The 27,352-nt window shown below is 38.6% G+C and overlaps 1 protein-coding gene across 1 annotated transcript in view; it reads left to right on the plus strand.

Annotated features, from left to right (window-relative positions):
- loxl3b (lysyl oxidase-like 3b) overlaps positions 1–27,352 on the plus strand; it is a 29,875-nt gene that overhangs the window by 1,448 nt on the left and 1,075 nt on the right. The window contains exons 2-13 of the mRNA XM_062440497.1: positions 4,914–5,264; positions 6,516–6,679; positions 7,946–8,163; positions 16,144–16,351; positions 17,192–17,372; positions 20,399–20,553; positions 21,311–21,481; positions 24,213–24,372; positions 25,097–25,340; positions 26,472–26,587; positions 26,783–26,919; positions 27,144–27,255. Of these exons, the coding sequence (XP_062296481.1) occupies positions 4,922–5,264; positions 6,516–6,679; positions 7,946–8,163; positions 16,144–16,351; positions 17,192–17,372; positions 20,399–20,553; positions 21,311–21,481; positions 24,213–24,372; positions 25,097–25,340; positions 26,472–26,587; positions 26,783–26,919; positions 27,144–27,255 (2,209 nt within the window). The 5' untranslated portion in view covers positions 4,914–4,921. The remainder of the gene's footprint in view (positions 1–4,913; positions 5,265–6,515; positions 6,680–7,945; positions 8,164–16,143; positions 16,352–17,191; positions 17,373–20,398; positions 20,554–21,310; positions 21,482–24,212; positions 24,373–25,096; positions 25,341–26,471; positions 26,588–26,782; positions 26,920–27,143; positions 27,256–27,352) is intronic.

Here is a 27,352-nt window from a genome sequence, read left to right on the forward strand (position 1 = left end):
TCTATTTTCTCTTTGACAGTAACACGGTTATGAATGAAGTCATCAATCCTACAGTTATAAATGTTAATAACATGTTCATAAAGAGATTTTGGTCCAGATACTTGCAGCTCTTTTCCAGATGATAAGAGATGAGATAAAAATATTCCTTTATTAGTCCCACAGTGGGGAAATTTACATTATTGCAGCAGCAAGTGGATAGCAAAGATAGAAGAGCATCAACAGAAAGAATAAAGAACAATACATTATAAGTAAGCACACAAACAGTAAAACAAACAAACAATAGTAGTAAAAATATAGTACAAAAAAGTTGTAAATCCATCCATCAGAGGGTTTTTCCTGATTCACTCAAATGCTGAAAATGCAAAGCAGATGTCATTCTGGACAAGGGTAAACACCAACTAATGGGACCACCCCAAATTTGTTCTTATTTATAGCTTATAAAGGATGTTTTATTAGAAAGTGGTTGTGTTGAAATTGTCTGTGTAGTGTGGATCTATTCCATTGTTGTGTTTAGGGTTTGAGATTTGCATTTAGACCATGAAATCCAATAAAACCACAAACTGCACTTTCTCAGAATTTCTAGGAAAGATTTGACCACCATGTGTTGTTTGTTTTCCCCGATCTTAACCCTCACATGCTGCTCAGGGTCACATTTGACCCATTTTGACATTTTAGAGCAGTAAAAACCCCCTAAATATTGTTTTCTTTTAGCCTTAAATTTGACTTCTTCTTAATGTGACCCAGAATAAACAAAAATGGAAATATTTCAACTTCTTATGAACATTTCTATGCAGCTAATGTACATTTTTGTCGAGAATTTAATTAAAACATTCATAAATTACTGTTGCATTCATACATTTAATATAATTCATTGAACTCATAACATTCTTATGGTTTATGTAACATAGGTGTGATTGTAAATGTTTGATTAGCGATAAACAAAAAGCATAAAAACTGAAGAATAAAAGTATCTCTGCTCTCTGAAAGCTTCCTTAAGGATTAATAATCCCACATTTACCTGCGACTGATGAGGCGTTCATTAGTGATTTTAGAGACTCATTATGAAAGGATACTGTGGATATGTATGTGAGGGTTAAAAAAATATTGAGTCTTTCCCCCATCGCCCCTGTGACGAGGCTCCTGCTCATGTCGACTACTTTAGGGATAAAGTTTCACCAAAGTTCCTCTGAGGTGAAAAACAGGCAGGAACACGGCAGGAAAGTCTTTTCTGTTGCCTCGGGACAAACAGAGGTACAGACTTCTGGTACTGATTAGCAAACAGATTAAGAGGGATGTGTGTGTTTGTGTGTGTGTGTGTGGGAATCTGTGTGTGGTGGTGGTGGGAAAGTGTGATCGCAGCGACTCAGGATAAGACTTTGCAGGGACTAAAGTGTTGGAACGGTTCTGTATGTCGAGCTGATCCAGAGAACTGTTGCCTGGTTGATTTGAGCCTTTCACAAGACCTGATCCATGAGCACATTGGTATGGAGAGGGGAGAGAGAGGAAGAGATGTAGCTAAATGTAGAAGAGAGAGAGAGAGAGAGAGAGAGAGAAAGAGAGAGAGAGAGAGGGTTGTTGTGAATTAAGCGTTACATCCATTTGGAAGTGTCAGACTTTTATTTTATTATTAATTTCAGCTCCGTCAGTGTCACCTAGAAGGTTTTCTTGTGTTATTATTTTATATTCTTTACATTCACTCACTCATCTTTTCTGTATTATGTTTTTTTTTTATTATAAAAGGTGCAGTGTGTAGAATTTAGCAGCATCTAGTGGAACGGACTTGGCAGCAATGTAATGTAATATCCACAAGTATGTTTTAATTGGTGTATAATCCCATTAAAAATAAGAATCATTGTGTTTTTGTTACCTTAGAATGAACCGTTTATATCTACATAGGGAGCAGGTCCGCCATGTTTCTACAGTAGCCCAGAACGGACAAACAAAACGCCGGCTTTAGAGAGGGCACATCATGATTTTTAGGAGTTTCACAGCCGCCGTAGATTCTCCTACAAACTTGAAAGGGAGGTGGAGAGGTGTGAAGTTGGTTACAACCTGCAACCTTACTACTACAGTAGATCTCACTGAATCTGACACACTGATACTTTAAAAGCCTCTACCAGACACCTTTCTCCACAAATTCAGCTTTGGTATAATTTTGTGGCCTTGCTGTCTATCTTGTGGGAACATGGCAGCATCGAAACACAAGTAGTCACACAACCCGAGAGGTTTTATATAAAGCAAAAGTTAAGTTTAGGCAGATTATCTAAGCCATTTTATTGGTGGGTTAAATTTGAAAGTGATCAGTTTGTCCACTTGCAGATTGATTCTTCTGGTATTTTTGTCACATGTCAGCCTCTCACTCTGCTCCTTTGGGCTTCCACTGTCCGTAAAGACAGAGAAACTATCTTTTTTAAGTTAAGGTATAACATAGAGAATACCTGCACACTGTAGCACCTTTTGGCTGTAAGTGCAGACCGAGTCTCTGCTCCTGTCGACCGAAGCTTAGCATGAGCGTGTGTGTCCTTCCATACACTGTGAAATTGGACCCAGACGACGCAGTCAGTCTCATACATGTTTTGGAAAGAGTGCCTTCGGTCTGTGGTCGCTGTACAAACACACCACACTACTGTATTTGTGTCTCTGGGGGAACAACCCCCACACACATACACACACACACACCCCCAACCCCCCAAACTCACTAAAAGCTTGACTCTTTAAGAAAGAGTGTAGCTGTCAAGTTATCAATAGCAGGTCTATGCAGCATTCAATACATTACCAGAGCTGTACAGGAAGGTTTAAGAGAGCAGAGGCAGCATTTTGTTTAGGGGAAAAAAGATGGTTTGTAGAGGTTAACATTAAGTGTGTGAAAATTAACACACCAACATTGCAAAAAATACTGCAGAATAAAGAAGCAAAGTGCAGCTGTTAACTTCATAAATATAAACATTCATGTTAGCTTTGTGATGGATACACGGTTTTTAATGCGGCCTGTTATTCCTCTACACATCAGACTTAAGTAAACACTGAACAGATGGTTTGAATCAAACTGCTGGAGCAACACTACACTCTTACACCAAACCTACTTCCATATGCTGAGCGTATCTTCAGCTCCTCTGTTAGTCCACTTGGCTTCAGCTGCTCAGCGATTAAGAAAATGCACTGAGCTGAATTTTAGGATTCTTGTATGATGTGATGTTTGTTTTTCATTATTCAGGGTGGGAAATTATCATGGGAGAATGGGCTGTGCAAAATATCACAGGCATTTTCAATATTTTCTGTCATGACGCATCAATGAATCGAGAGAATAACCATCAGATTAATTGATAATGAAAATAACTATTGCAACCCTATTAGTGTCAAATATGATGATGATTGGGCACCTCAATCACTCACATGCTTATCTGTGCATGCTAAGGTTCATTTTTGCCCTTTAATCACACCTGATTGGGATTTAAACTAACTGAGGTTCACCTGGGTCAAACACAGGGACATTTTAGCCCAACAGGAGAGCACTTTGAGGTGATTTAGACAATTAAGGGATCATTTACGAGGCTTTGAGGTTAATAAGAGGCACTTGGGCCAATCAATCATTTTGACTAAAGTGACATTTGGAGGGCACTGTGTCCAACCAGAAGTTGTGCTGCTCAAGTGTCCTTTTAGTGTGATGTAAATACAAAATAGTGCTTAGGTCAGTCCCAAAAGAGAATTGTTGCATCTCGCTTGTGTGCTTAGAAACCATTTAGATGTAATGTTTGAACCATCTGAAGGATTACAGCACCAAAAACTATCTTGTGTGGGCGTAGGAAAAAGGTTGTCATGGGATTTCTCTACAGAGTTTGCAATCTGCCTTATTATCTTTTTAGCTGGTTGACTGTCGTTGATTTTCTGCTGTATTTCACATTCTCGTGAAGGTTTAGGAGTACATACAAGTCTGCTGCTCATGTGTGTGATTATATAAATTGAATGGTTTGCAAACTCCAGAAAAGAGTTTCTTGTGCACACGAGAAACTTTCAGGTGCATGAAAGATAGTTTCTCATGTCCATGAGGTATTTTATGGTTAAAAAAACACACTTTGCTCATGTTATCTAAAGGGCTCTGTATCCTCTAGACTGTAATAGACTCAGTGAATTATTTAAAAGCTGGCTTCACATTGATCCACCTGGACTGTCTTCATAGTAAAGTATTCATTCACATTTAAACTCAGTGTTGAGGAGAAACTAGTTAGGCTACATGTAGCAGCGTTACGCAATTTACAAAATAAATATAATTGTAATACGTTACAGTTACTGAGAAAACATGTGTAATTAAATGCAGTTACTGATGAAAATGTTGATGATTACAAAGGGGGTTACATCTGAAGTCAGACCTTTAAGATTTTTCTCAGGAGGGTTTTTTCCTCAATCATCAATTTTTTAAATATTTTTTAGATGAATCAGCTTATTTGGAGCACACATGGGCTTAAATGGTGTCACAGTACCAATTAAGCTCATGCCAGGCTTTTGACTTTTTTCATCAAATATTTTAATTTTATATTCCAAAATCTACATGAACTAATGAATACATTTAAAATGAGAGATAAATCTTGCTTTATAAGAAATGATCTCCCTTATAAATCATGTCAGTATCCATGAAAAACAGCTGAACTTAGTTATTGGTGTTTAATGGGTTAATTTACCCTAACAGCTGAAAACATTGGTTAGAAAATTAGGAAAGTAATCAAATGTAATAAGTTACATTACTTTGATTAAGTAATTGAAACAGTTACATTACTTCTTACAGTTTAAACAGGGTAGCTAGTAATCTGTAACCTATTACATTTCCAAAGCAACCTTCACAACCCTTTCTAAACTGCATGAAGAACAAGATGTTTCACTGGTGTTGACGTTGCCTTTTCCTTTTTCTTTATGTGCAGTTGACGTAATGGAGAAGTCAAGTCGCAGGCAGCAATTAGCCTTCAGCCTCCTGTTTGGGTTGTGGTTGCCTTTCTGTTTAACTCAGACAACACCATCAAACGCAGCCACGCCAACACCGACACCGACACCGTCCCTGTCCCCTCAGCCCCAAACAGAGCGGCTAAAGGTCCGCCTGACCGGATACCCACGAAAACACAACGAGGGCCGCGTAGAGCTTTTCTACAAGGGAGAGTGGGGCACCATCTGTGATGACGACTTCTCCATATCCAACGCCAACGTGCTCTGCCGCCAACTGGGCTTCGTCTCAGCCACAGGATGGACCCACAGTGCCAAATATGGCAAAGGCCTAGGTGAGAGTGACCCTCCATGACCTCCTGAGGTTCAGTTTGTGGTTCAACACAGTGTCAGTTTGCTCTGCCTCATGGTTGTATATGAAGAAGATATTTACACTTGTTGGACCACACACACATTTTAGGGATATTCATACATCTCAATTATGTTGCAGACTGCAGAAATGTGTGTCACATCAAATTTAAGCCTCACATACTGTTCGTATTATCTGAGCTGTCAAAGTATTTCCTCACATAATTAGTCTCTTTACCAAACTTCTGCACCACAAATCATTCATGAAGACATGATTTATCCTTAATGAAGCTTTCAGAGGCAGAGAGAGTTTATTCTTTAGTTTTTATATAAGAAACCACTTGTGTTTATTAAAGCAGATATAACTGATATTTTTCATGATAACATTAACCCTCCTGTTGTCCTCGAGTCAAGGAAGGAAGGATGGAAGGGAGTAAGAAGGAAGGAAGGAAAGGAGGCAGGAAGGAAGGGTGGAAGAAGGAAGGAAATGAGGGAGGAAGGAAGGAAGGAAGGGAGGAAGAAGGAAGGAAAGGAGGCAGGAAGGAAGGGAGGAAGAGGGAAGGAAAGGAGAGAGGAAGGAAGGAAGGAAGGGAGGAAGAAGGAAGTAAAGGAGGGAGGAAGGAAGGCAGGAAAGAAAATAAGGAAGGGAGGAAGGAAAGGAAGGCAGGACGGAGGAAAGAAGGAAGGAAAGTAGGAAGGAGGGAGGGAGAAAGGAAAGAAGGACAGAGGAAAGAAAGAGAGAAGGAGGAAGGGAGAAAGGAAAGGAAGGAAGGAAGGAAAGAAGGGGGATGGAGGAAGGAAAGATAAGGAAGGAAAGAAAGGGAGAATTAGGAAGGGAGGGAGGACAGACGGAAGGAAAGAAGGGAGGAAAGAAGGAACAGTCAAAAACAGGCGGGCTCAATTTGACCCGGGAGGACGACATAAAGGTTAAAGTGTGATATCAGATATCAGAGAGATTAGCTTCACAGAGCTCTATATAAAGTTTCATCTCATTGTTTAGCTGTTTTTAAAAAATCTGTTAATTTAGGTTTAATAACAAGTTTTAAAGTAACTTTACACTAGACACCTAGATGAAACTGTTATTCAGGTTCTTGTTCCACTATTACTACATCTAAGCCTCCATAGTCATCGGAGCACCAGTTCAACAAGCAACCAAGTGTTACTTCCCCGGTTTGGACCGCATGATTTCTAAAAAGTCAGTTTTCTGGAGCCACGCTGACAGTCTGCCACCTACACAGGGAAAATCTGGCTGGACAACGTGCTGTGTAATGGAGGTGAGAAGAGCATTGAATTCTGCAAGTCTCGCGGCTGGGGCAACAGTGACTGCACTCACGATGAAGACGCTGGAGTCGTGTGCAAAGACGAAAGGATTCCAGGCTTTGTGGACCCAAATGTTATTGACGTAAGTTACCAAAAAAAAAAACACATACACAGAGATTTTTTTGCCCTTTTTTTTAATTCTTTAAGAAACTGTTATTAACCCATAAATGCTGCTTTTGTGTTAACAGGCCTAGAATTTACCCACATGGGAGACATTTATTGTCTCAGTGAAACTCCACCTGTAGCTGCCACCATACACATGGTGCTGATTAGCTCTGCTCTATACCATGTGTCTGGACCTATTAACACCAGCAGCTTCTCCTAATGTATACCCTGAACTGAGGGAGTGTATGGAAAGGTTGCTCACTAAATCTTATGAAGTGCAGCATCAACTCCTATGAACTTGGGGTCAAATCTCCGAGCTGCCTGGGACATTTTGTACTCAGGAACTGGACGATTGATGTAGTCCTCTCCTTCATCAGCTACAGTATGTTAGAGATGGTTATAATATGGGCAAATCTTAAAGGGATCAAATGTGCTCAGTAAACCCTCCCTGGACAAATAAAGGTTAATAACTGAGAGGAAAATTTGAAAGCTGCTTAATTCACACATTCCTCCTTATGTTTAATCTGCACTGGTCCGAGGTGAACAAGGTCGGACTGGGGACTCCGTACAGATGACTGGAAATGACTCGAATGATTCAAAAGGGGTGTTACGCAAAAAAAAAAGTTTCATAAGAGTTAAGTGGGCGGACTTTCACTTGCACAACTGCTCCCTCTTTCTGCCTGCTGCTGTGATTCAAGCTCGGTCAAATGTGGCGTCCAGACTAGACTATAATCTATGACTGCAGCCAGTGATTTTTTTCAGATAAACCACAGTGGAAGTGACTCATTGCAAAGCAGGCAATCAGAGATAGTCACGTTTACAGTTTACAAGCTGTGAGTGAGAAGATTAGATTTAAAATGACTCACTTTGTAGTCTGTTCATTTCATTTAAAAGTATGAAATACATGTTTATATGTGAATATTGACTAATAGTCTTATGATTTTCAGCTAATAAAAGCCTCATATCCTCATTTAACATCATTAAACAGTGTGTAGTACATATGAAAGGTTTAAAATAAAGAGGAAATCTCAAAAATATAAAGAAATATAGATGTATACTCTACTCTACTGAGCATGTGTTGTGTGTAAAATATGTTTCCAGACAATAAATGAAAGAAAAATTCCCACTGATGACACATTTCATGCAGCTGATCAACAACTTATTCTCTCATGAAGTAAATCTAGACCTGGCATTATTCTAATTGAAAACAACCTGAAAATCAATCCTGATTTCCTCCCTCCAGGCTCAAGTGGATGAGAACAAGGTGGAGGAGGTGCGTCTCCGGCCCGTGGTCGCCATGACCAGAAAGAAGGTGCCAATCACAGAGGGTGTGGTGGAGGTGAAATATAAGGACGGCTGGGTGCAGGTCTGCGACGTGGGATGGACGATTAAAAACACACGTGTTGTCTGTGGCATGCTGGGATTCCCACATGAGAGGAAGGTCAACAAGAACTTCTATAGGTAAGTAAATCTCACAACTTTAACCTGGTAACAGATGATTCTGGTGAGGGTTCATGCAGGTTAAAGCTGCATTTAACAACTTTTTACACCCACATTAAATCATTACTTGAACTCTGTTGATCTAATTGCCAAGTCTGTGATGCTTTAGTGCAAAGAAACCCAAACATGCAAAGAGGCAAAATATCTAAAGTCAGTGAGTCATCTGCTGTGTAGGAGACTTTAAGATATCACTCTTAAAGGACAGGTTCTCAATTGTCAGTCAGGTGTCCATATGAGCAGTGAAAGAGGTTTTCCTTGCTGTAATCTTTCCTCCTGTTCATACTGACTATTTAAAGATCCTCTCCAAATGTGCTTTCAATCTAAATGATGGGGGCGAAAATCCACAGCTGTCAGTACAATCCATGAGTTTATAGAAAAATGGATTTAAAAGTTGATGTGAATCTTATATGAGGCTACAACAGTCTGAGTTAATCATATCAAGGCACTTTTAAGCACTAAAAGATTGTAAAGTTGAAAGTGATCTACTTGATTGGACGCATTTGGACGGATGAAGCTTCGTATTAACTTCAGATAAACTAAATACATCTTTGCACAGAAGAACCGCATATAATGTAATTAACAGAGATCATATCATTAAACTATCAGAGTATCGATAGGTTTGACAGTCTTAAGGTGCCTGTAACTTTCTCATTCTCTCAGGCAGGATCTCAGTGTTTGTTAGGTGTAGAGTGAACATTATAACTCCTGTGTATTGTGTGCATGACGGGGGGAATATGTGTAAACTTTCTCTACAGTCCGCCAGCAGAACAGCAGCTTTTCAACAAAGCACACACGAAGGAAGCTTCTAATTGTTTTGTTCTGCTTCTCATTTCTTCCTCTGAGGATGTTTTTGTTTTTCTTCTGGACAGCCAGGCAAGCCACACTTTTTTTCTTTTCTTTTGTGTTTAAACTCCGGCCGGGTCACGTACTGTAGTTCATGTTTTTCAGTCTCTGTTTATTACTGTGCAGAGAGGAAGTTGGAGATTATTAACTGCCTGCAGAGATGTAAAAGTATGAAGCAGTGTCCCCCCCTCTGTGTCTACACAGGGTGACGACATCTGCACCCTAATTAATGTGAATAAACAGGATCTTAATTATCAAGAGGTTATTTGCAGATGACAACCATGATACAGTCTGTGGTTGCAGAATCTCTGAAACTTGAATTCAGTAATTTTTAATAAAAGTAGAAGGTTAAAAAGAACTAATCTTATTGGATAATTGGATAAAATTGAAAGATTAATGATCCAATTACACAGTTAAGACTTATTAAGTGTTTTCTTTACTAATTGAAATTGTAGAGTCTAGATTGAACAGATATTATAACAGTGTGTGGAGCCTGATGTGTGGGAGCCTATGGACTCTGGAAACCTCCGTGACTGCACACATTCCTGGGTACGCTCCAGTCGAAGGCGTTTTATTCATCCCTGCAGATAGTTCACAGTAGTACGAGGGGAAATGTGTGTTTTCTCTCGGGCGTGTGTGAAAGCTGTGTCTCTGGGGAATACTCCAGGGTCAGGAGAAGGAGGGATGGAGGAGGAGGGGGGGTTGTTCACATAATGCACAGACAACAACGACTGGAGGGAAGCCAAACTGTATACAGCAGCAGTCAAATCCTTCCTCATTTTTTTTTTTGGTCTCTACAGTTATAGTTATACTTGAAGACAGTACAAATCTGCTTTTCTCCTCAATAATTCAATCCAGCTTTTTTTTTGTCCAACAAATATTTTCTCAAAGCAGAATTTGGTCATAAAGGGACTTTGACCGTTTTCATGCCAAAAACAAAAAACAAAAAAACAACTGAGTATTGGCTCCATTAAAATGTTATGTTTGTCATGATGGACCCAAATCTACACCAACCTGGGACACATAAAGTCAGATTGTTTTAATTATCCATTACCAGCAATTGAATTAAACATTGGAAATCAGTTTGACGAAGTCACAATAAATTTGACACAGTTTCTTTTTTTTTTGTCTGGTATGAGCTTTATCCTTTTAACTTTTACTGACTTTCAAGTATCAGATAAAACTGAAGAATTTGAGTTGAGTACATTAACAGCCCCTTCAGAGCCTGTTTGAATATAGCAGCTAAAGAGACAAATATTTCCCTCAGGAGTTTTATAGAGAACAATAACAGTGAATATTTGACTTACATTCAGCAGGTGGACAGAAACACAACTCCAAATGAATGATAACATTGTTCCATGACTGCTGGATGTGGAAATAATCAACTTTTTGCCAAAAGTTCAATATATCAACTTAAAGATGAGGCACAAACTGTGTATGTCGATGTTGTCTGCTGCCCCCAAGTGGCCAAAAATCTCTTATTGCAGCTTTAAAGTAATTTAAATCAGTATCTGACTGGTTTAAATCACTTCAAATTCACAGCATAGTTACTGACTGGACTTCTATTGTATCTCCAGCCAGTAACAGACACTGTAGATACTGTATTGATAAAGAATTAAAGCTGCTGAATGAGAGTCGAGTGGCTGAATTTTGGATAGTTGGAATAGTTGTGTAATTGTGTTTATCACCGTACGTCTGTAACATAATATACTGGAGACCTGAGGAATGTCAAAAATGTTATTCAATGCTGACCCTTCAGTACCTGTGTGTGTGTGTGTGTGTGTGTGTGTGTGTGTGTGTGTGTGTGTGTGTGTGTGTGTGTGTGTGTGTGTGTGTGTGTGTGTGTGTGTGTGTGTGTGTGTGTGGTCTGTCATAGGCTACTTTTGGGGACAAATGTAAGACTTATGACTCATTTATTAATGCTTATATTCCACCTTGATGCATTTAATGTTTTATGTAAAGAACTTTGAATTATCTTGTTGTTGAAATGTGCTTTACCAAAACACTTGCCTTGCTAATTTGCCTCGTTAATTGGGGACAGCTTGTCCAATTGGGGACGAAAGGGTAGTCCCCAATTGGGAAAAGGCTGATTTTTAGGTCAGTGGTTAAAGTTCGGGTTAGGTTAGGGTTAGTTGTTATTGTTAGAGTAAGTCTCCAGGAAATCAATGCAAGTCTATGTAATGTCCCCAAAAGTGACCATAGTGTCTGTTCTCTCTGTCATAGGCTACTTTTGGGGACAAATTTCAGATTTAGGACCAGTTAATTAGGGGGAACATGTCCAATTGGGGACATAAGCTGTGCCCCCGATTGGGAAAAAGCAGATTTTTGGGTCAATGGTTAAAGTTAGGGTTAGGTTAGGGTTAGGCCAATAATGGTGATGGTTATGGCCAGAGTAAGTCTCCAGTATGTGAATGTAGGTCTATGTAATGTCCCTGAAAGTGACCACAGTGTCTCATAGGCTACTTTTGGGGACAAAAGCTGTGTCCACATTTTGGAAAAAGCTGATTTTTGGGTCAGTGGTTAAGGTTAGGGTTGAGGTAAGTCTCTAGGTAATGAATGTAAGTCTATGTAATGTCCCCAAAAGTGACCATGATCTGATTTATGTGTGTGTATTTTCTGTCATAGGCTACTTTTGGGGACAAATTTCGGACTTAGGACCAGTTAATTAGGAACAACTTTGCCAAATGGGGAAAAAACAGTTTGTTGGGTCAGTGGTTAAGGTTAGGGTTGGGGTAACTGCGTAATGTCCCCAAAAGTGACTATGGTCTGATTTCTGTGTGTTTGTATATATGTGTGTGTTTGTGTGTGTGTGTTTGTGTACGTGGAGCCTGGAGACAGTGTGAGAAATATAGGCAGGCTGTTTTGTTTAAGTGTGTGTGTGTGTTTGCGTGCAGTCTCTCTCCTGTATGTGATGAATCTGGCTGTCTCACTGTTACAGACGTCTGAAAAAGCGAGCAGCTGAGAAGGTCTCCAGGCCAAAGGTTAATGTTTCAGCCGGTGGAAGGTACACTGTCGCTGGGAAAACCCACCGTCCAACTCCGTCTACACTCTGTTTACTGTGACAGTGGGTTTCCTGTTTCCTATAGGAGTAGACAATAACCATTTAGATCCCATTTCTAGCTAGTTGACCCCTTAACTTCTCTCTAATATCATATTACTATGATGAGCAGCTTGTGAACGGGTTGAATTTTTACTTCATCTTGCTTAAACTAAAGGTTTGCTTTGTGTGGAGGTTTAATTTTCTATTTATTTCTGTCACATTTCTACTGACATGGCACACATTGTACAGACTTGAAACCTTATCAAGGACATTATTTCTTACATTTTGTTAAACTTTTATATCTAATGCACAAAATAGTAAATGCTGAATATTGCAACAAAACCTACAAAGTGACTGACATCATTGTCTTTTACCTTTTTAAGTCTAATCTTCAAGTAATTGGGTTTTTATTATTATTCCTTTTTAACGTGACAGATGTCATCAATCTGTGCCGTGTGAGTTACCGGGGCTTAAAAGTTTCCACAGATTAGTCCTTTGAAACTAATTCAACAGTTGGAAATCCCATTATGGCATGCTTTTCGGAGGAGGTCAGTTTTCACATTTCATGCTGGGTTCTTCAACTGAAATAGTCACAAGGCTCGAGCTGGTGTCTCCCCGAGTCCGCATGACATGACAAGAGCCAACCTGCATCTGGTAGAGTCTGCAAATACTTTACAGTGTTCGTTGCAGCTCAGAGTGCCAGGTGGACGATGAGAGAGGAAGTTAGCTCATTGTATGTTTTTGTGCTTTTATCTATAAAGTGCACATTGGAAAATTCCACCCAAAAGACACTTTGAGGAGATAAATATTGATTAATACAGTGAATAATAAATGACAACACATTTCTTGGAGAATACTAAACTCACCAAATGACTGTGGCACAAAAACATACAGTTCAGATACTAAATATTGGGACATTTACTTATTTAGACATACCTACAACATCAGTTACATATACTACATTAAAGTACCATGTATCAGCTTTAATTTGAGTAGGTTGACATTAATATTGAAGGTACAGTTAGTGAGATATACAGCCATTTTAACACATAGTGGGCGGTTAGGTTGGTAACCAAAACCAAAAACATTGTACTAGAGCAAATAAAATGCTAACTTTGCACATTTTAGAGAATACACTGAACCACTAATTCTCCAGTGCTTGTTTTTTTATCAGATTTAAATGCTAAAATTCAGCTTTTTGGATGATCATGATATAATTTGCAGATTCTACTTGATCCTGAACTCTACCAGAATAACAAAATATTTGAGGTTTTTTCCCCCACAGCATGAGTAACTAAAATTTCTTATTGAAGTTGAAGAACCCACCAATATATTCTGTACTGTGTAATTTATTATGTGCTTATGTAACATTGTGTTTTAAAGAATGAGTCTGGTGATACACTACATTTTTCTCATTGTCAATAAATCCCATGAAAAGACCAAAACTAACAAGAAACTGAACCAACTGTGTAGTCAAAGTCTGATATATCTTAATCTTCTGTGTCATAGAGCTCAATAGTCGTCCAAAAACTATTGAAAGCCTTAATTAAAGTGAAAATGGGCACTGTGGTTCATTTTTAATTGATCCCACTTACAACATCCTGCTGCTGGAGATACTCAATAGAGCACCGAATGTGTATCAATCCACAGCTGAAAATAGACCCCCACAAACACACTATTAACTCCAGTTTTAGTAACATTAGCGAAAAACTATTGAGAGATGAACTAACTTGATTGTTGGTTTTGGTTTTCGGGGAATTTGTTTGACAATAACAAAAAAATATAGATTACAAGCCTTATCCTTTAATAATTGACTTAATTTACATCCCATCCAAAAAATTAAGCAAAGCCATACAATGTCCAACAAAACCAATGTGGTAACTTGAGGTTGGCATTGATATAATGGTTGTACTACAATGAGAATAACATAGATTGGACTAACAAACATATTAATGAATGTGCTTTACATGTCGTACAATACATGGCCAAAGATATGTGGACACCTGTGGACGATATTATAAGTTACTGTTCAATATTTTATTAATTAATTCACTTGTGGGAATGAATCTTCGACCATAACAGCTTCTTATCTTCTGGGAAGGTTTTTCCAAATATTCTAAACTCCAGTATTCGGCCACTGGTGTTGGGAGACGAGGCCTGGCTCACAGTTAAATTCTTCCACACCAAACTGGGGAAACTATTTCTACATGGATCTGACTTTCGGCACAGAGGTTCTATTGCCACAAAGCTGGAAGAACACCACTGCCTTAAATATCTGTGTGTGCTGCAGCGGTAAGATTTCACCAAATTTCAACCAAAAGGTCCAAAATATGAAGCACAGTTTTGACCAAACACATGATTATTATTGCCTTAAGATTGTGTTTGTTGCTCTTTTTGGGTTTATACTGTTTAGCTTCAATTATGTTGTTGCTTAACCTTTTATAGGGCACGCATTGAAATACTTGGAAATCCACATTTTAAACCCTAAAGAGTTATTGGGGGATATTACATTACTCTTTTTTGCTTTTGTTACTTTTGATTTTGCAAATTAAGGTCAATGAAGTTACTATATATGTTTCCTCGTCGGTCTATAGGGTAAAACATTGACCCAAAAGTCTATAATTAAAAACTCCACATGGTTCTACAACCTCACAGACATGGGGAGGCTATTTTGGATGTTTACGGATGTTACCAAATATAGTCACTTGACGGTTTACCCCTAAAAACCAAAGAAAAAGTCAAACCGCCACATTGCCTATCCACATACTTTTGGCCATTTAGTGTATATGAGCCTGTTCTGATGAAACGTGTCATATATTGTCTGTTTTTCAAGTTATGTAATTCTTTGTTATGTTTGTGTTTATTTACATGCATTTAAGAAGGATGTGTCACCTTCAACGAATCCGTGCGTCTGGAGCAACTTTTGAACTTAACATACTTTACACAAGTATATTGTGTTAACAGCTGTATTTAACCACCATGTTGAATGTGACACATCCTTTTTCAGCAGTCTAACCACCGTTTTAAACATAATTGTGTAACATGTAACCTTTTTTTTTTTTTTAACTATGATTTTCCACCTCGTTTTTTCTCTTCTAACTGTTCGGTCTAACCCGTGTTTACCTTGCAGGCAGACATCCAAAGCTAAACCTAACTCTAAGTCTAAACAGAGCAGCCCTGGCAAAAGGTAATCTAAGGATAAACAAGTCAGTGGGTAAATTCAAGCTGTCTGAAAAGACCCACACACATGCTGCTTCCACAACAACATTTGAACTGATAATAATTAATGTAATGTACGCGCAGAACAGTCTTTAAATCACTGAATGTTTGTGCCTGTATTAAGCAAAGTATTAAGAGGATTTTTGATTATAAAGAGCCATTTGTTGTATAAAAGTTAAACTAATAGCTCTACACTTTGGGGAATATGTTTATTCACTTTTTTTTGCCAAAAGTTGGATGAAAAGATTGATGCTCCTCCCATGTTTGTACAGTTAAACCTGAGGCTAGTTAGCTTAGCATAGTGGAAGTGGAAAGAGAGGGAAACATGTAGCCTGACTTTGCTAGCACTTTCAAAAATTAACATATTTAATTTGTTTTAAGAGCAGTAGCAGCATTGGCAGAGCATATTTCCCAAAATGTTGGACTATCTCTTTAATAAATGTTTTGCCAACTTACTATTTAATTTAATATTTGACTCTACTGGATGCTTTTCCTTTTACTGTTGTCAACCAGGATCAAACTCAGGCCCCTAATTACTGTTAATATGTCCTTTTGTCCAGAATGTTTTGGTTATTGTGAAGGTTTCTGTGAGCTGTGTGTTGTAATTACCTCAGTTTTTCCTTTGAAGATCAGGAGGTTTCATTCATTCCTGTATTCATTTGTTTATTCATTCATGTGGTCCAATGTGGTCATTTACTTTAAAAACATAGCATTGACTTCTCTACTTTTCACTGTATATTATAAATAAAAGTGAGGTAATTCTTTCATCCTTTCATTCCACTTAAAGACGGTAAAGCTCGTTCTCTAGTCTTTACTATCTCTGTCTCTCTTCCCTTCAGGCACTATTTGGAGCGTCAGAAGAACAACTTCCACATCCACTCTGTGGCGTGTACAGGCACAGAGATCCACCTGGCCGCCTGCCCGCTGGAGTTCAACAAGCCAAACAGCACGGCGTCCTGCGCGGGCGGCATGCCAGCCGTCGTCAGCTGCATGCCAGGGCCGCTCTTCATGCAAAACAGCGGCTTAAAGAAGAAAACCAAAACTTCGGTAAACTTCTCGGGACTCTTGACAAGAGGCTGAAGTTGAATTTTCAGGATCAATCAAAAGTTAATATTGTCTGTTCTCTATTAATAGAATGTGAGAATTTAGCCTCAGTCAATTACTTTTGTTAGCTTCATGCTACATATTTCACAACACTGGATCAGCTACTCATGTTATCCACAACTAAAAGGTTTAGATATGAAGTTTTTTTTGTAAATTCAGTTAATGCCATTTAAAGTCTCAGTACAACTTAAAATACCTTAAAAACTTAAAGGTGCAATAAATAACATTCAGCTGTTGGTGCTATAGTGTGACCCCTAGTGGCTGAAAGTCATGTATTGCAACTTAAATGTTCTTTCTCGACATTGAAAACAATAGTTTCACAAAACAATTATGTTATGAGGTTTCACACAACTCACAGTGTTCCTCAGTGGCATTTATTCCTAAAAGTAAGTTTTAAATATCGTGATCTTGTTTGTAATTTGGTATGACATTTAATAAACATGGCAGACGTAGTTGAAAATGTAGTTGGATGCTCCAGTAGACATTCATGTTTTTTCTTAAAACTTGTCTTGGTTAACTAACATTTTAGTGTTCCATAATGATCAAATTGCAGTTTTTACGCTGATAAAAATAATATTCCTAGTGAAATATTTGTAATTTTACGGAATTCACATCGTCTAAACTAAAGATCCTAAATCTTCCTCAGAGCAAGATCTTTCAAATCTCACTTTGATGGAAGTATTGAAATTTATCAGCCTATAGTTGTCGGTCTGGTGAGAGTTCAGGACACTAATGTGCCACCGTGGGTTAAAATGTCCTTTTATGTGTCTGTTCGTTGTTTAGAAGAACGTGAGGCTGAAGGGAGGCGCCAGGCTGGGCGAAGGCCGGGTGGAAGTGCTGAGAGGCAACGAGTGGGGGACAATTTGTGATGACCGCTGGAGCCTGCTATCAGCCAGCGTCGTCTGCAGGGAGCTCGGATTCGGCAGTGCCAAGGAAGCTCTTACCGGAGCTCGTATGGGACAAGGTTAGGAGAAAGTCATACAGTGATAAAGAAAAAGTATGTTGGTTTGTGTCCAAAGAGAAGCTGAAAAGGTTGGTAATTAAAGGTTGTTATACTCTGTAATACAAACCATTCTGCTTTAATTGAGAAACTCATTTAAATGCTGATCTGGATTTAGCGAGCATACTGTCAGTTTCTCTAATAATTTGATTTACTTTATTTTCTGTGGTTTAACACCGTCTAAGCAAGCCTCATTTGTCAGTTAACATATCATTCAAAATGCACATCTTACATTTTGATTGGATTTAAATTACTTTTTTTTCTAGCTTACTAAATTTAGACAGAAGTCAGTGAAAACGGAGAGAGGAAGTAATCAACTCCCCCTCTTACTAGAGAAGCGGCCAAAAAACTTTGGCTGCAGTGAAGATATTTGGCCCTAGAATAAATTGGCTCACTTTGTGAAACAGCCTCATTATGTCTACCTGCAGAGGCAGCGCTCCATCCTGTACAGTCGACTAAACAGCCTAATGGTTGCTGCTGCATTCATCTATCACTTTTTAAATTGATTTTACACCATGTACACAATATCTCTAAACCCATCCTATCAATTCAAAACCAAGAGATGCAATATGCACATTATATGAAGCAAAACAAAGCAAAACACAGGGGAAAAAGATGCTCTTATATACACATATCCACAGCTGCAGGCAACTAAGAGCACTCTGGGCAGAAGTCCATCATCCCTCTCAAAACTTGGATCGAGGTTCAAGTAATTAAGCGCATCAGCCAGTTTGTTGCTTCAGTTGCTTAATAAATGAGATCCATGTATTAAGATATATTTCCTGACTGATCCTTGCAGCATGTATCTCAGTTTTTTATCCAGTTGTAGTAAAGACATTACTCTCTGCATCCAGAATATAGGAATTAGGAAAGGGTGTTACTTTGCTGTACACAGAACAGAGAGAGAGGGTCAAATGTTGAAAATAAAACTAGTGAAGGACAAGACCCTTACAGTCACAGGTAAGCCTTTAATTTAGCTAACTTCTTCAAAAACAGGATTATGGCTCCACCAACAGAGCCTAAACTCAACCAGTGACGTTATGTCTGCATCCTGAGAAATGTTTGTAGTAAAATTAAAGTCTTTGAGCTCTAATGAGACGTTCTACACCTCTGTACAACATGGCAAACTGTATGTTAAAACTTGATAACATGATCTGTTTGATAGCAATGTTGACTTTAGGCTCAGTGATTATTGTTTATGAATAAAACCCTGCTTTGCAATAAATCCCTCTAAACCCATCTTCAGGGTTAACAGCGGCATGTCTAATCTCTAAGGTCATCTCTGCACCCTCGGAGAACTGACAATCTGTCTTCAACAAGTCCACATTCTTGCACAGATTCCTCATTTTGGAGCTTGTTTTAATAAGTGAAGGAATGCTGTGCAGAAAGAAGGAAAAGAAACAATAAAGGAACGACATGAAAAGACAGAATTATGTCAAATACAAAAAAAAACACATTTTCTGACCAAGTTACCACACTAACAGACACAGTTTAGAGGGTTTTTTTTATAAATATGAATACGAGAACTTTTTCACAAATGCAAAACACACCCCCAACTACATTCCTTAAATTAATTATCCCATGCAGTTTCCTCATTTAGGTGAACTGCCCTGAGATTCCACCAATGCAGAAACAAGCAGCCTTTTGAGAGATGCTGGGTGGGGGATGTTTGCTCTCATGTGTGCACATTATGATTTCTACCGCAGAGGAAGTTTGCGAGGAGTCTAATCACAAAATCTCTTTGAGGGAGCAACATACCGGCTCTGTGCTCAGATGGATGTCAGACCACCACCTGGCTGCGTTAGGCCAAGAAACATTCCTACACGTCACTGAAGTCGGAAACTAGCCCCGCTGAAGGAATTCCTTTCACAGAATATTGCATGAGACATCATCTCATGGTGCGGCGGCTCGTATCGATGGAGTGAGAGTTTAGAGGGGGGGAATGTAAAGCAGGGCGTCGCTGACTGAGAGCATGCACGGTCAGCAAACACGCCTCAGGATAAAAAGTGAGCTGGGTGAGAGGAAGTGTATGTGTAGCTTCAAAGACACACAAGAATCATACAAATATCACAGCTTGGTCCTACAGTAGATACACTTTCCTCAGCATTAAGATGTCTCTCTGTGTGTTTTTGGGAAGTCCTTTATGGTATCACGATGAAACATTACCTGTAGCATTTTTTATATAAATCAGTGTCTCATCAGTCAACCATTCAACCTGCATCCAGTTCATTAAAGCTTTCACATAACTTAACAAGGTCAAAATAATAGTAGTGGTGGTAGTAGTTTTATTGTCATTATATTGAGGGTCAGACAACAATATAACAACATTTAGAAAGCACTCCCTGAGCCATAAGATATGATTTAAGACAATTAAAAACCATTTAAGACATCAAATCTATAATATAATATGGGGAGAGCAGTCCATAATGAAGTAGAGCTTCATCATCTTAACATTTCCATTTGGTCAGGGAGTTTGTAGTTGTTTGGAGTACTTACGCACTTCCCTTGACCCAGATTTTCTCAGCCTGAGAATTAAAGCTAGATTTTTGTCAAGGTCCAAAAAAAAGAATTGAACTGACTGGGCTTGTTCTAATCTGATCCGAGCAACTCATTACATGTGCTCAGGCTCATTAAATCCTGCATTAAATTAGCCCTATTGGCACAAACATTTTTATACAACCCCAAACTTTGTATTTAAAATCTTCTCAAATGACCTGGTTAATCAAATAAATAGCCTTCTGCTAACAGTAGATGTTGGGTTTGCACTTGTTAACAAGAAAATCTGAGACTGCTGATCACTGAAAGTTATTTTTTGAGAAGCTATTACTGTATTGGTTGCTAAAATTGTTGTAAAAGTGGCTCTAATCCTTATTTCTTGGTCTGAAAACCATCAAAAACCTCACGTTGTCTTAGCTGACAGTGATTCCTTTCCATAAACATCGCTCCACCGTCTCTAACCTTTAGGTCTGTCTTTCATCCTGTCTGTTCAGGAATGGGTCCAATCTACATGAATGAGGTGAAGTGTCTCGGTACGGAGAGGTCAATCTGGAACTGCCCCTTTAAAAACATCACATCAGAGGACTGTAAACACACGGAGGACGCTGCTGTCCGCTGCAACATTCCCCACATGGGGCTGGAGAACTCGGTCAGAACTAAACACCCTTACTAAAATATTTTATTTTACTTAAGAAATAGTCTAAGTTAAGATTGCTTATCCTGAATTTAATTTTTATGATTTGAAGTGCTGCATACTGTCGAAAAACTTGAAAAAGTGTTGTTTAATACTGTGTATTGTACTATCGTGTGTGTATTCATTCAGTTCCTCGCAGCTCTAACAGTCTTGAGGATGTGAGATTTAGATCTAACATTAACAGTAGTTTATACAGAAATCTCACATCTTCAATATTTCTATTAATCAATTACCAATATAACCAATATTTCTTTTTCACTGGTGTCATGAAAAACAGTTGTTGCATTTCGCCTTTTCCTCAGTTTAAAATGTTATATTTGTACGTATTGAATTACTTTAAAAGTTTAATTGAATGAAACCAGCTCAGACCAAATTTTATTATTTGCAAAATATGTCAAAGAGAAAATTTTTATTTTGATACTTTCTGAGAAGGCATTTTTGCAGATCCTTCTTTCTTGACAGCAGTGATTTCCCTTTAACATCGGGTTCTTCTGGTTGTACAGTTTGTATTTTACCAGATCATACTCGCCCCCATATCTCCTGTAGTTGCACACAAAGGCCGGAATAAGTGGGATAAAAACTCCAGAAAATGTACACTTTGACTCTATACATAATCAAAGCTACATATGTTTAAACACTAAAGTTTTTATCCTACCTGGCCTTTGTGTATCTCTGCTCTGCTCTGTGGTCCCTAACCCTTGGGCCCACACAGATCCGACTCACAGGTGGACGAACCCGCTACGAGGGTCGTGTGGAGGTGCTGAGCTTAGACTCTAACGGGACGGAGAGTTGGGGTCTGATCTGTGGACAGAACTGGACCACTAAGGAGGCTATGGTGGCCTGCAGGCAGCTGGGCTTGGGCTACGCTAACCAGGGCCTGCAAGTAGGTTATTAACACCACTGGGGGGCATCTTCCTGCAGCAGAGCAGAGCTTTAACCTGGAGGTTGTCGTCTGGTATATAACATATGCAAATATAATATACTGTCATTTACACTCAGTGGCCGGTTTCTTCTCTACACTGCAAAAATATATCTTGCCTATCATTTAATTTGAATCATTTTAAACTTTAATGTCTTATTTTCTTGTAGCAAGTGAAACAATCTGTCAGCGCAGTACAATATTTAAACCTGTTTCTATCTGAAATCAACTAGTTACGAGAATTTTCTAATAATAAGTTGATTGTAATGCAGCAATAACTTATATATAACTAATATAGAAACTAGTTGATTTGTGTTGGAAGGAGGTTAAAATATTTTTACTGAATTGGCAGATTTTGTTTTAAGAGAAAGAAAGTGAGGACTTGACTTGATTATAGACAGAAGTGACTTGATAAGATGGAGCTTTTTTGTTAGGGTAAAATATTAAGAGGCTCGATCCCTGTTTGTGTGGTTTAAAAGGAGTCCGAAATGTTTCATAGTTGTCCACTGAGACTTGATCGAGCCATTGAGTCTGCCAAAAGTTTGTGGCAACAGATTCATGCTTCAGACATCTGTCTTAATTTCATCCAAGAGCAAAAGAAATTCATTCTTATGTTCTTGACGTATCTTATGATGGTTGCCTTTTATTATCCACGTATGGGTCTAATATGTCCCAGAAACACGTCTATTCTATTATCATCAAAACCAACTTTTACTGAAACCAGGCATGATAGATCCATTGAATCGCTGTCATCCATCAGCACATTTTAACAGAAACTCATATAACATTTCTCCATACTTTTATTACTCAGTTTTGTAATTATCATCTCATCTCTACATCCTCTTGTTCTTGTCTGATTGTTTTCACATACGCAATCACAACCTTCCGGTTATCTTAAGAGTCTGTCTATTCTCCTTTAATCTGTCTCATCAACAAGACATTGTCCTCCTCAAGACTGCAGCCAACTAAAACTTCAGACACAGTAATTTATTTATTGAAGTTTCCAAGTGGTTGTCTGTTTCTTGAGATACTGGATCAGGTTTCTCTGGCAGCAGTGATCATCAGTGTGTGTTTGAGTCATATAAAAACCAACAGAGGCACTGAGCTGTCTGTGCAAATGGAGAGGTGTAGCTTATAAAGTGGCCACTGAGTGTATACTGTTGTTTTTTTTAATTCTATGCATGTATGTTCAATTATATTCAGTTATTACACACATATTATTTAATATATGCAGGTTTAACTATATATTCTAATACAGACTTGTTATTTAAAGTATGGAAACATTCGAATATATTCCTTAACACAACTATGATGCTAAATTTGTTTTTGGAGTATACTTGAACATGCATGCATCTACTAATATGTGACAGTATATTGTGATTTTCATATGCAACAGAGTTTTCTTTTCCATCATGAAGTAACCAGACACTATTTTGGTCTGTTCCATGTGGTCAGACCAAAACAGCCACACATGAGGTTTCTAATCAAACTCAAATCCGCTCACTACCGAAAGCCAAGTGGTGACCTCATCTGGAAACCACGTTAACGATCCTCTCGTCTAGAAAAGACTAACCAAACTACTGCTTCACAAAACAACAAATTGTCCCCTTTGCCTGAGGACTGTAAATGAACGCCGGTAGATTGAGCCTAGATGGTTCAGAGACAGGACAGGAAGTATGTCCCCTCACTGACTCCCAGCAGGGCGTTTCTGCAGATCCGGATAGTGGGCGGCCGAAGCAGTTATGAGGGCCGGGTGGAGGTTCAGGTTGGGTCCAAGTGGGGCACAGTGTGCAGCACAGGCTGGACCACAAAGGAGGCCATGGTGGTTTGCAGGCAGCTAGGGCTGGGCTACTCCATGCATGCCATCACTGTAAGTAGGACCAAAGACAGAAATGAAGAGCTTTGTTCCATAATGAGATATATACTTTTTGAAAATGTGACACACTGTTTGAGGTTTTTTTCTTTAAATAACTCTCAGCACAAGAATGAAGCAAATTACAGTGTAACATTTATAGGGCATTATTATTCTGTGGCTTCTGTGAAATGAAGTAAATCTGTGACTGTAGTAAAAATAAATGATGTCGACAAAGTGGATATAAAATCTTACCCAATTATAATTCTCTGAACGTCATAAACAACGATAGATCATTTATTTTAAAGGACACTAGGAGCTTAAAAAATATTCACTTTAAAGGTTTAGTTAATGATACAGTTTAAAAAAAAGAATATTTAGCATTTTGGAAACAAACTCTTCAAATATTTGACGTTAAATACTAGTTGATATCTTAAAATGATTGCAAAAATTGTAAGATGCTTATATTATGTGAAAATATAATGGACAGTGATTTACAGCTGATAAAGTTATAGCAAGTATGTGATTAGGTTTTATAGTGTCTTTGAATTGAAAAGCATTAGCAGTAAGTATTATGGTTATTGAAATCTTGTATCCCTCAGTATCTGGGCAAGGTATTGTTGATCCAGTGATCATAAACTCTAACGTTCATTGTTTCCTCAGTGAGAAGCCAGAAATGAGTCATGAACATCTGTTTTTATTTATTTATTTATTTATTTATTTATTTAGAACAGCAGCATCACACTGAACAAACGCTCCATTCGTGAACGATTATCTCCTGATCGATGTTTGTTTTTCTTTGTCTGTTTCTTTGTTTGCTGTCATTGAACCCCCTCCTATAAGGAAACCTGGTACTGGGACAGCAGTAACGTGACAGAGATGGTGATGAGCGGTGTGAAGTGTGCAGGAAGCGAGATGTCTCTGCAACACTGCCAGCAACACAAAACTGTCAGCTGTCAGAAAGCAGCTGCAAAGTTTGCCGCAGGAGTCATCTGCTCTGAGAGTGAGTGGCAACAGGAATTCATTTCTTACTCATACTTGCAAGGAAAGTGGATCTTATCTGGATGTTCTGTAAGAAACATAACTCAATATTAACCCTAGTTCAATCAGGAGAGACAACTGAGGCAAAAACAATTGTGGGACTTCAGTACTGATCAGCAGTGAGTTAAATCATGGAGTCCAGATACTATTGGCTGGTGACTTCTGCTGAGACTGATAAGGCTGATAAGGTTTTGTAGTGCTGAATCTGCAACGACTGTGCAGTGATGGGGAGGTGGTGGGGCGACATAACAGCAGCATGAAAGTTGTGAACAGCTGATGTTTGAGTCCATGGCCTCGTGCAATGACAACAAGGAAAATATGAGTGAGCATATGTGAGGGATGACAATGATAGATGATTTGTGAAGTAAAACTACAGACCTGAGCATGTAAAAGATATTCTTCCTGCTCCATTTCATATCATATCAATAATTCAATATGATAAATTTAATAGTTTGGATATTCGATATTTGGATTAATTAGGTTGTGAAAAATGTTGGCCAAAGTAAGAAAGCTACAGCTGTTATTTTAATGAGTCCGATACATGTTAAATCAAAGTATCAGTTTGGACCCAGACTCATTTGGATCAGGATCAGTGGCAGAAAAATGATTGAGTGTTCATATTACTACATTTTTAAGTCTTCCTGACTGAAGTTTTGCTAAAGCTTTATTTCTGTGTCTGTGTCCAGCGGCCTCTGACCTCGTCCTGAACGCCCCTCTGGTGCAGCAGACGGTTTATATTGAGGATCGGCCTCTGCACATGCTCTACTGCGCCGCTGAAGAGGACTGCCTGTCAAAAACTGCAGCTCAGGCCAACTGGCCATACGGACACCGGCGTCTGCTCCGCTTCTCCTCCCAGATCCACAACATCGGCCGGGCTGACTTCAAGCCAAAGGCTGGGCGGCACTCATGGGTCTGGCATGCCTGTCATGGGTAATGTTGTGTTTATTACGTTTTTCACACCGTTTCTGGAAAGCAGGTCTAATCAAATTTGTAAAACCTCAGTGGGTAAAGCTGAAGAGGGACAATATTTCAAAGCACAAAGAGGAAAAGTTAAAAAATGAAGAAAAGGATAAAGTTAAGACCATTGCTATGAAATTATTTTTTGAAATGACGATGCACACATTTAAACATGCACGCTCATGTGTTCCTGTTTTATCAATAATGTAAAGTGAACTTTTACACATTTTTTCACCATTTTATGCCTTTATTATCCAGACACTAAGAGAGAAATGAGAGTATATGTGAGAAGAGAGAGAAATGAGAAACAAGGGTGCTGCAGTTAACCCATATAGGCCACTGGGGCACCGCAGTTTCTACATTTCTAAAACAAATCAGGTGATTGCAGCAGAAATCATGGTACATAGTTACAGGATATCTGATTACGAGATAGTTCTTCTGGGAAACTCAGTGTTGATAGATTTACAAATTTGCAGTCCAGAGTAAGAGTTCAAATGCTTTCTGTCTTACTTTAGTGTAATAACATATTTCAGATCCCAACATCAGCTCATTCTCCTCCTACACTTTTGTTAAGCTCATCGCCTCCCTTCTGTTTTTTTCTTCTCTGACTCAGATGATAAAGAAGACACAAAGATTAGTGGGGGAGAAACTAATAGTAAATTATATTTATGTTACAGCTCCTCTGGCATGAACAGACTTTTTACATCATGCCTGCAAGAAAAATTTAGCCACTGATAAACATTCACAGGCTATACATTTTTAAATGTTGTTGTATTGCAAAACACTGCAATACCCATTAAAAAACACCCTCCATTATCTACACTGCTACTTTTATAGTTAAAGTGTTGATGTATCATTTAAAGTACCAGTGTGTGGGATTTAGTGGCATCTACCAGTGAGGTTACAGATCTCTCCCCTTTAAGCATGTCGGAGAACTTATGGTGGTTATTATCTTCTGTCCATAAATCATTTAAATCATAAACACATTATTGTCAAATGGTGTAAAAGAGCCATAACTTGTTTGGTGCTCAATCATCTTGTTCAGTTTCACAGGCTAGATTTTTTTTTTTTTTTATACAACAACTCTTTCTCTGTGTTTTACAGCCACTACCACAGCATGGATGTTTTCACCCATTATGATCTGCTGAACGCCAACGGCACCAAAGTGGCAGAAGGACACAAGGCCAGTTTCTGCTTGGAGGACTCAGATTGCGAAGAAGGTGAGTATAATGCCAATGTTATAATGTTGTGGATGTTGTGTAATCTAATCGGCCTATTGATTGTTTAGTTATTTATTATGTATGAACCCAGTCCAATGGAACACAACATGTCTTTATCAAAAATTCTAATTAAAATGATCAATATAGATTCAATGATGCACTTCATCTATCTTTTCATTTGTGCCACACACTCAGGTGTTTCTAAACGGTATGAGTGTGCCAACTTTGGTGAGCAGGGCATCACCGTGGGCTGCTGGGATTTGTACCGTCACGACATCGACTGCCAGTGGATCGATATCACAGACGTCAAACCTGGAAACTACATCATGCAGGTGAGCAGGATCATGTGACATTCAAAATGTAGAATACACTGCAAATACTGTCTGGTTAAGAGGTTGAACAATGAAATAATGGATGAAATACCGTGAACCACATGAAACTTGGATTATTCTATTATCAACAAAGATGAGAGTCATTTATTCATGGTACAGTTTTTACTCCGAGGATATTAAGTGAAAGAAATGTTATAGTTATGTTTTGTGTCTCACCTCTTCAGATTGTGATTAATCCAAATTACGAAGTGGCTGAGAGTGACTTCACCAACAACGCCATGAAATGCAACTGCAAATACGATGGAAATCGAATCTGGTTCCATAACTGCCACATTGGTGAGTTCATAAAAACAGTTAAAAGTTTATAAACGTCAACATTTATTTATATGTTTCCCTAACTGTTTTATTCATTCTTTTCTTTTAATACCTGCAG

The sequence above is a fragment of the Scomber scombrus genome, chromosome 19 (genome assembly GCF_963691925.1).
Source record: "Scomber scombrus chromosome 19, fScoSco1.1, whole genome shotgun sequence".
NCBI classification, from domain to species: Eukaryota; Metazoa; Chordata; class Actinopteri; order Scombriformes; family Scombridae; genus Scomber; species Scomber scombrus.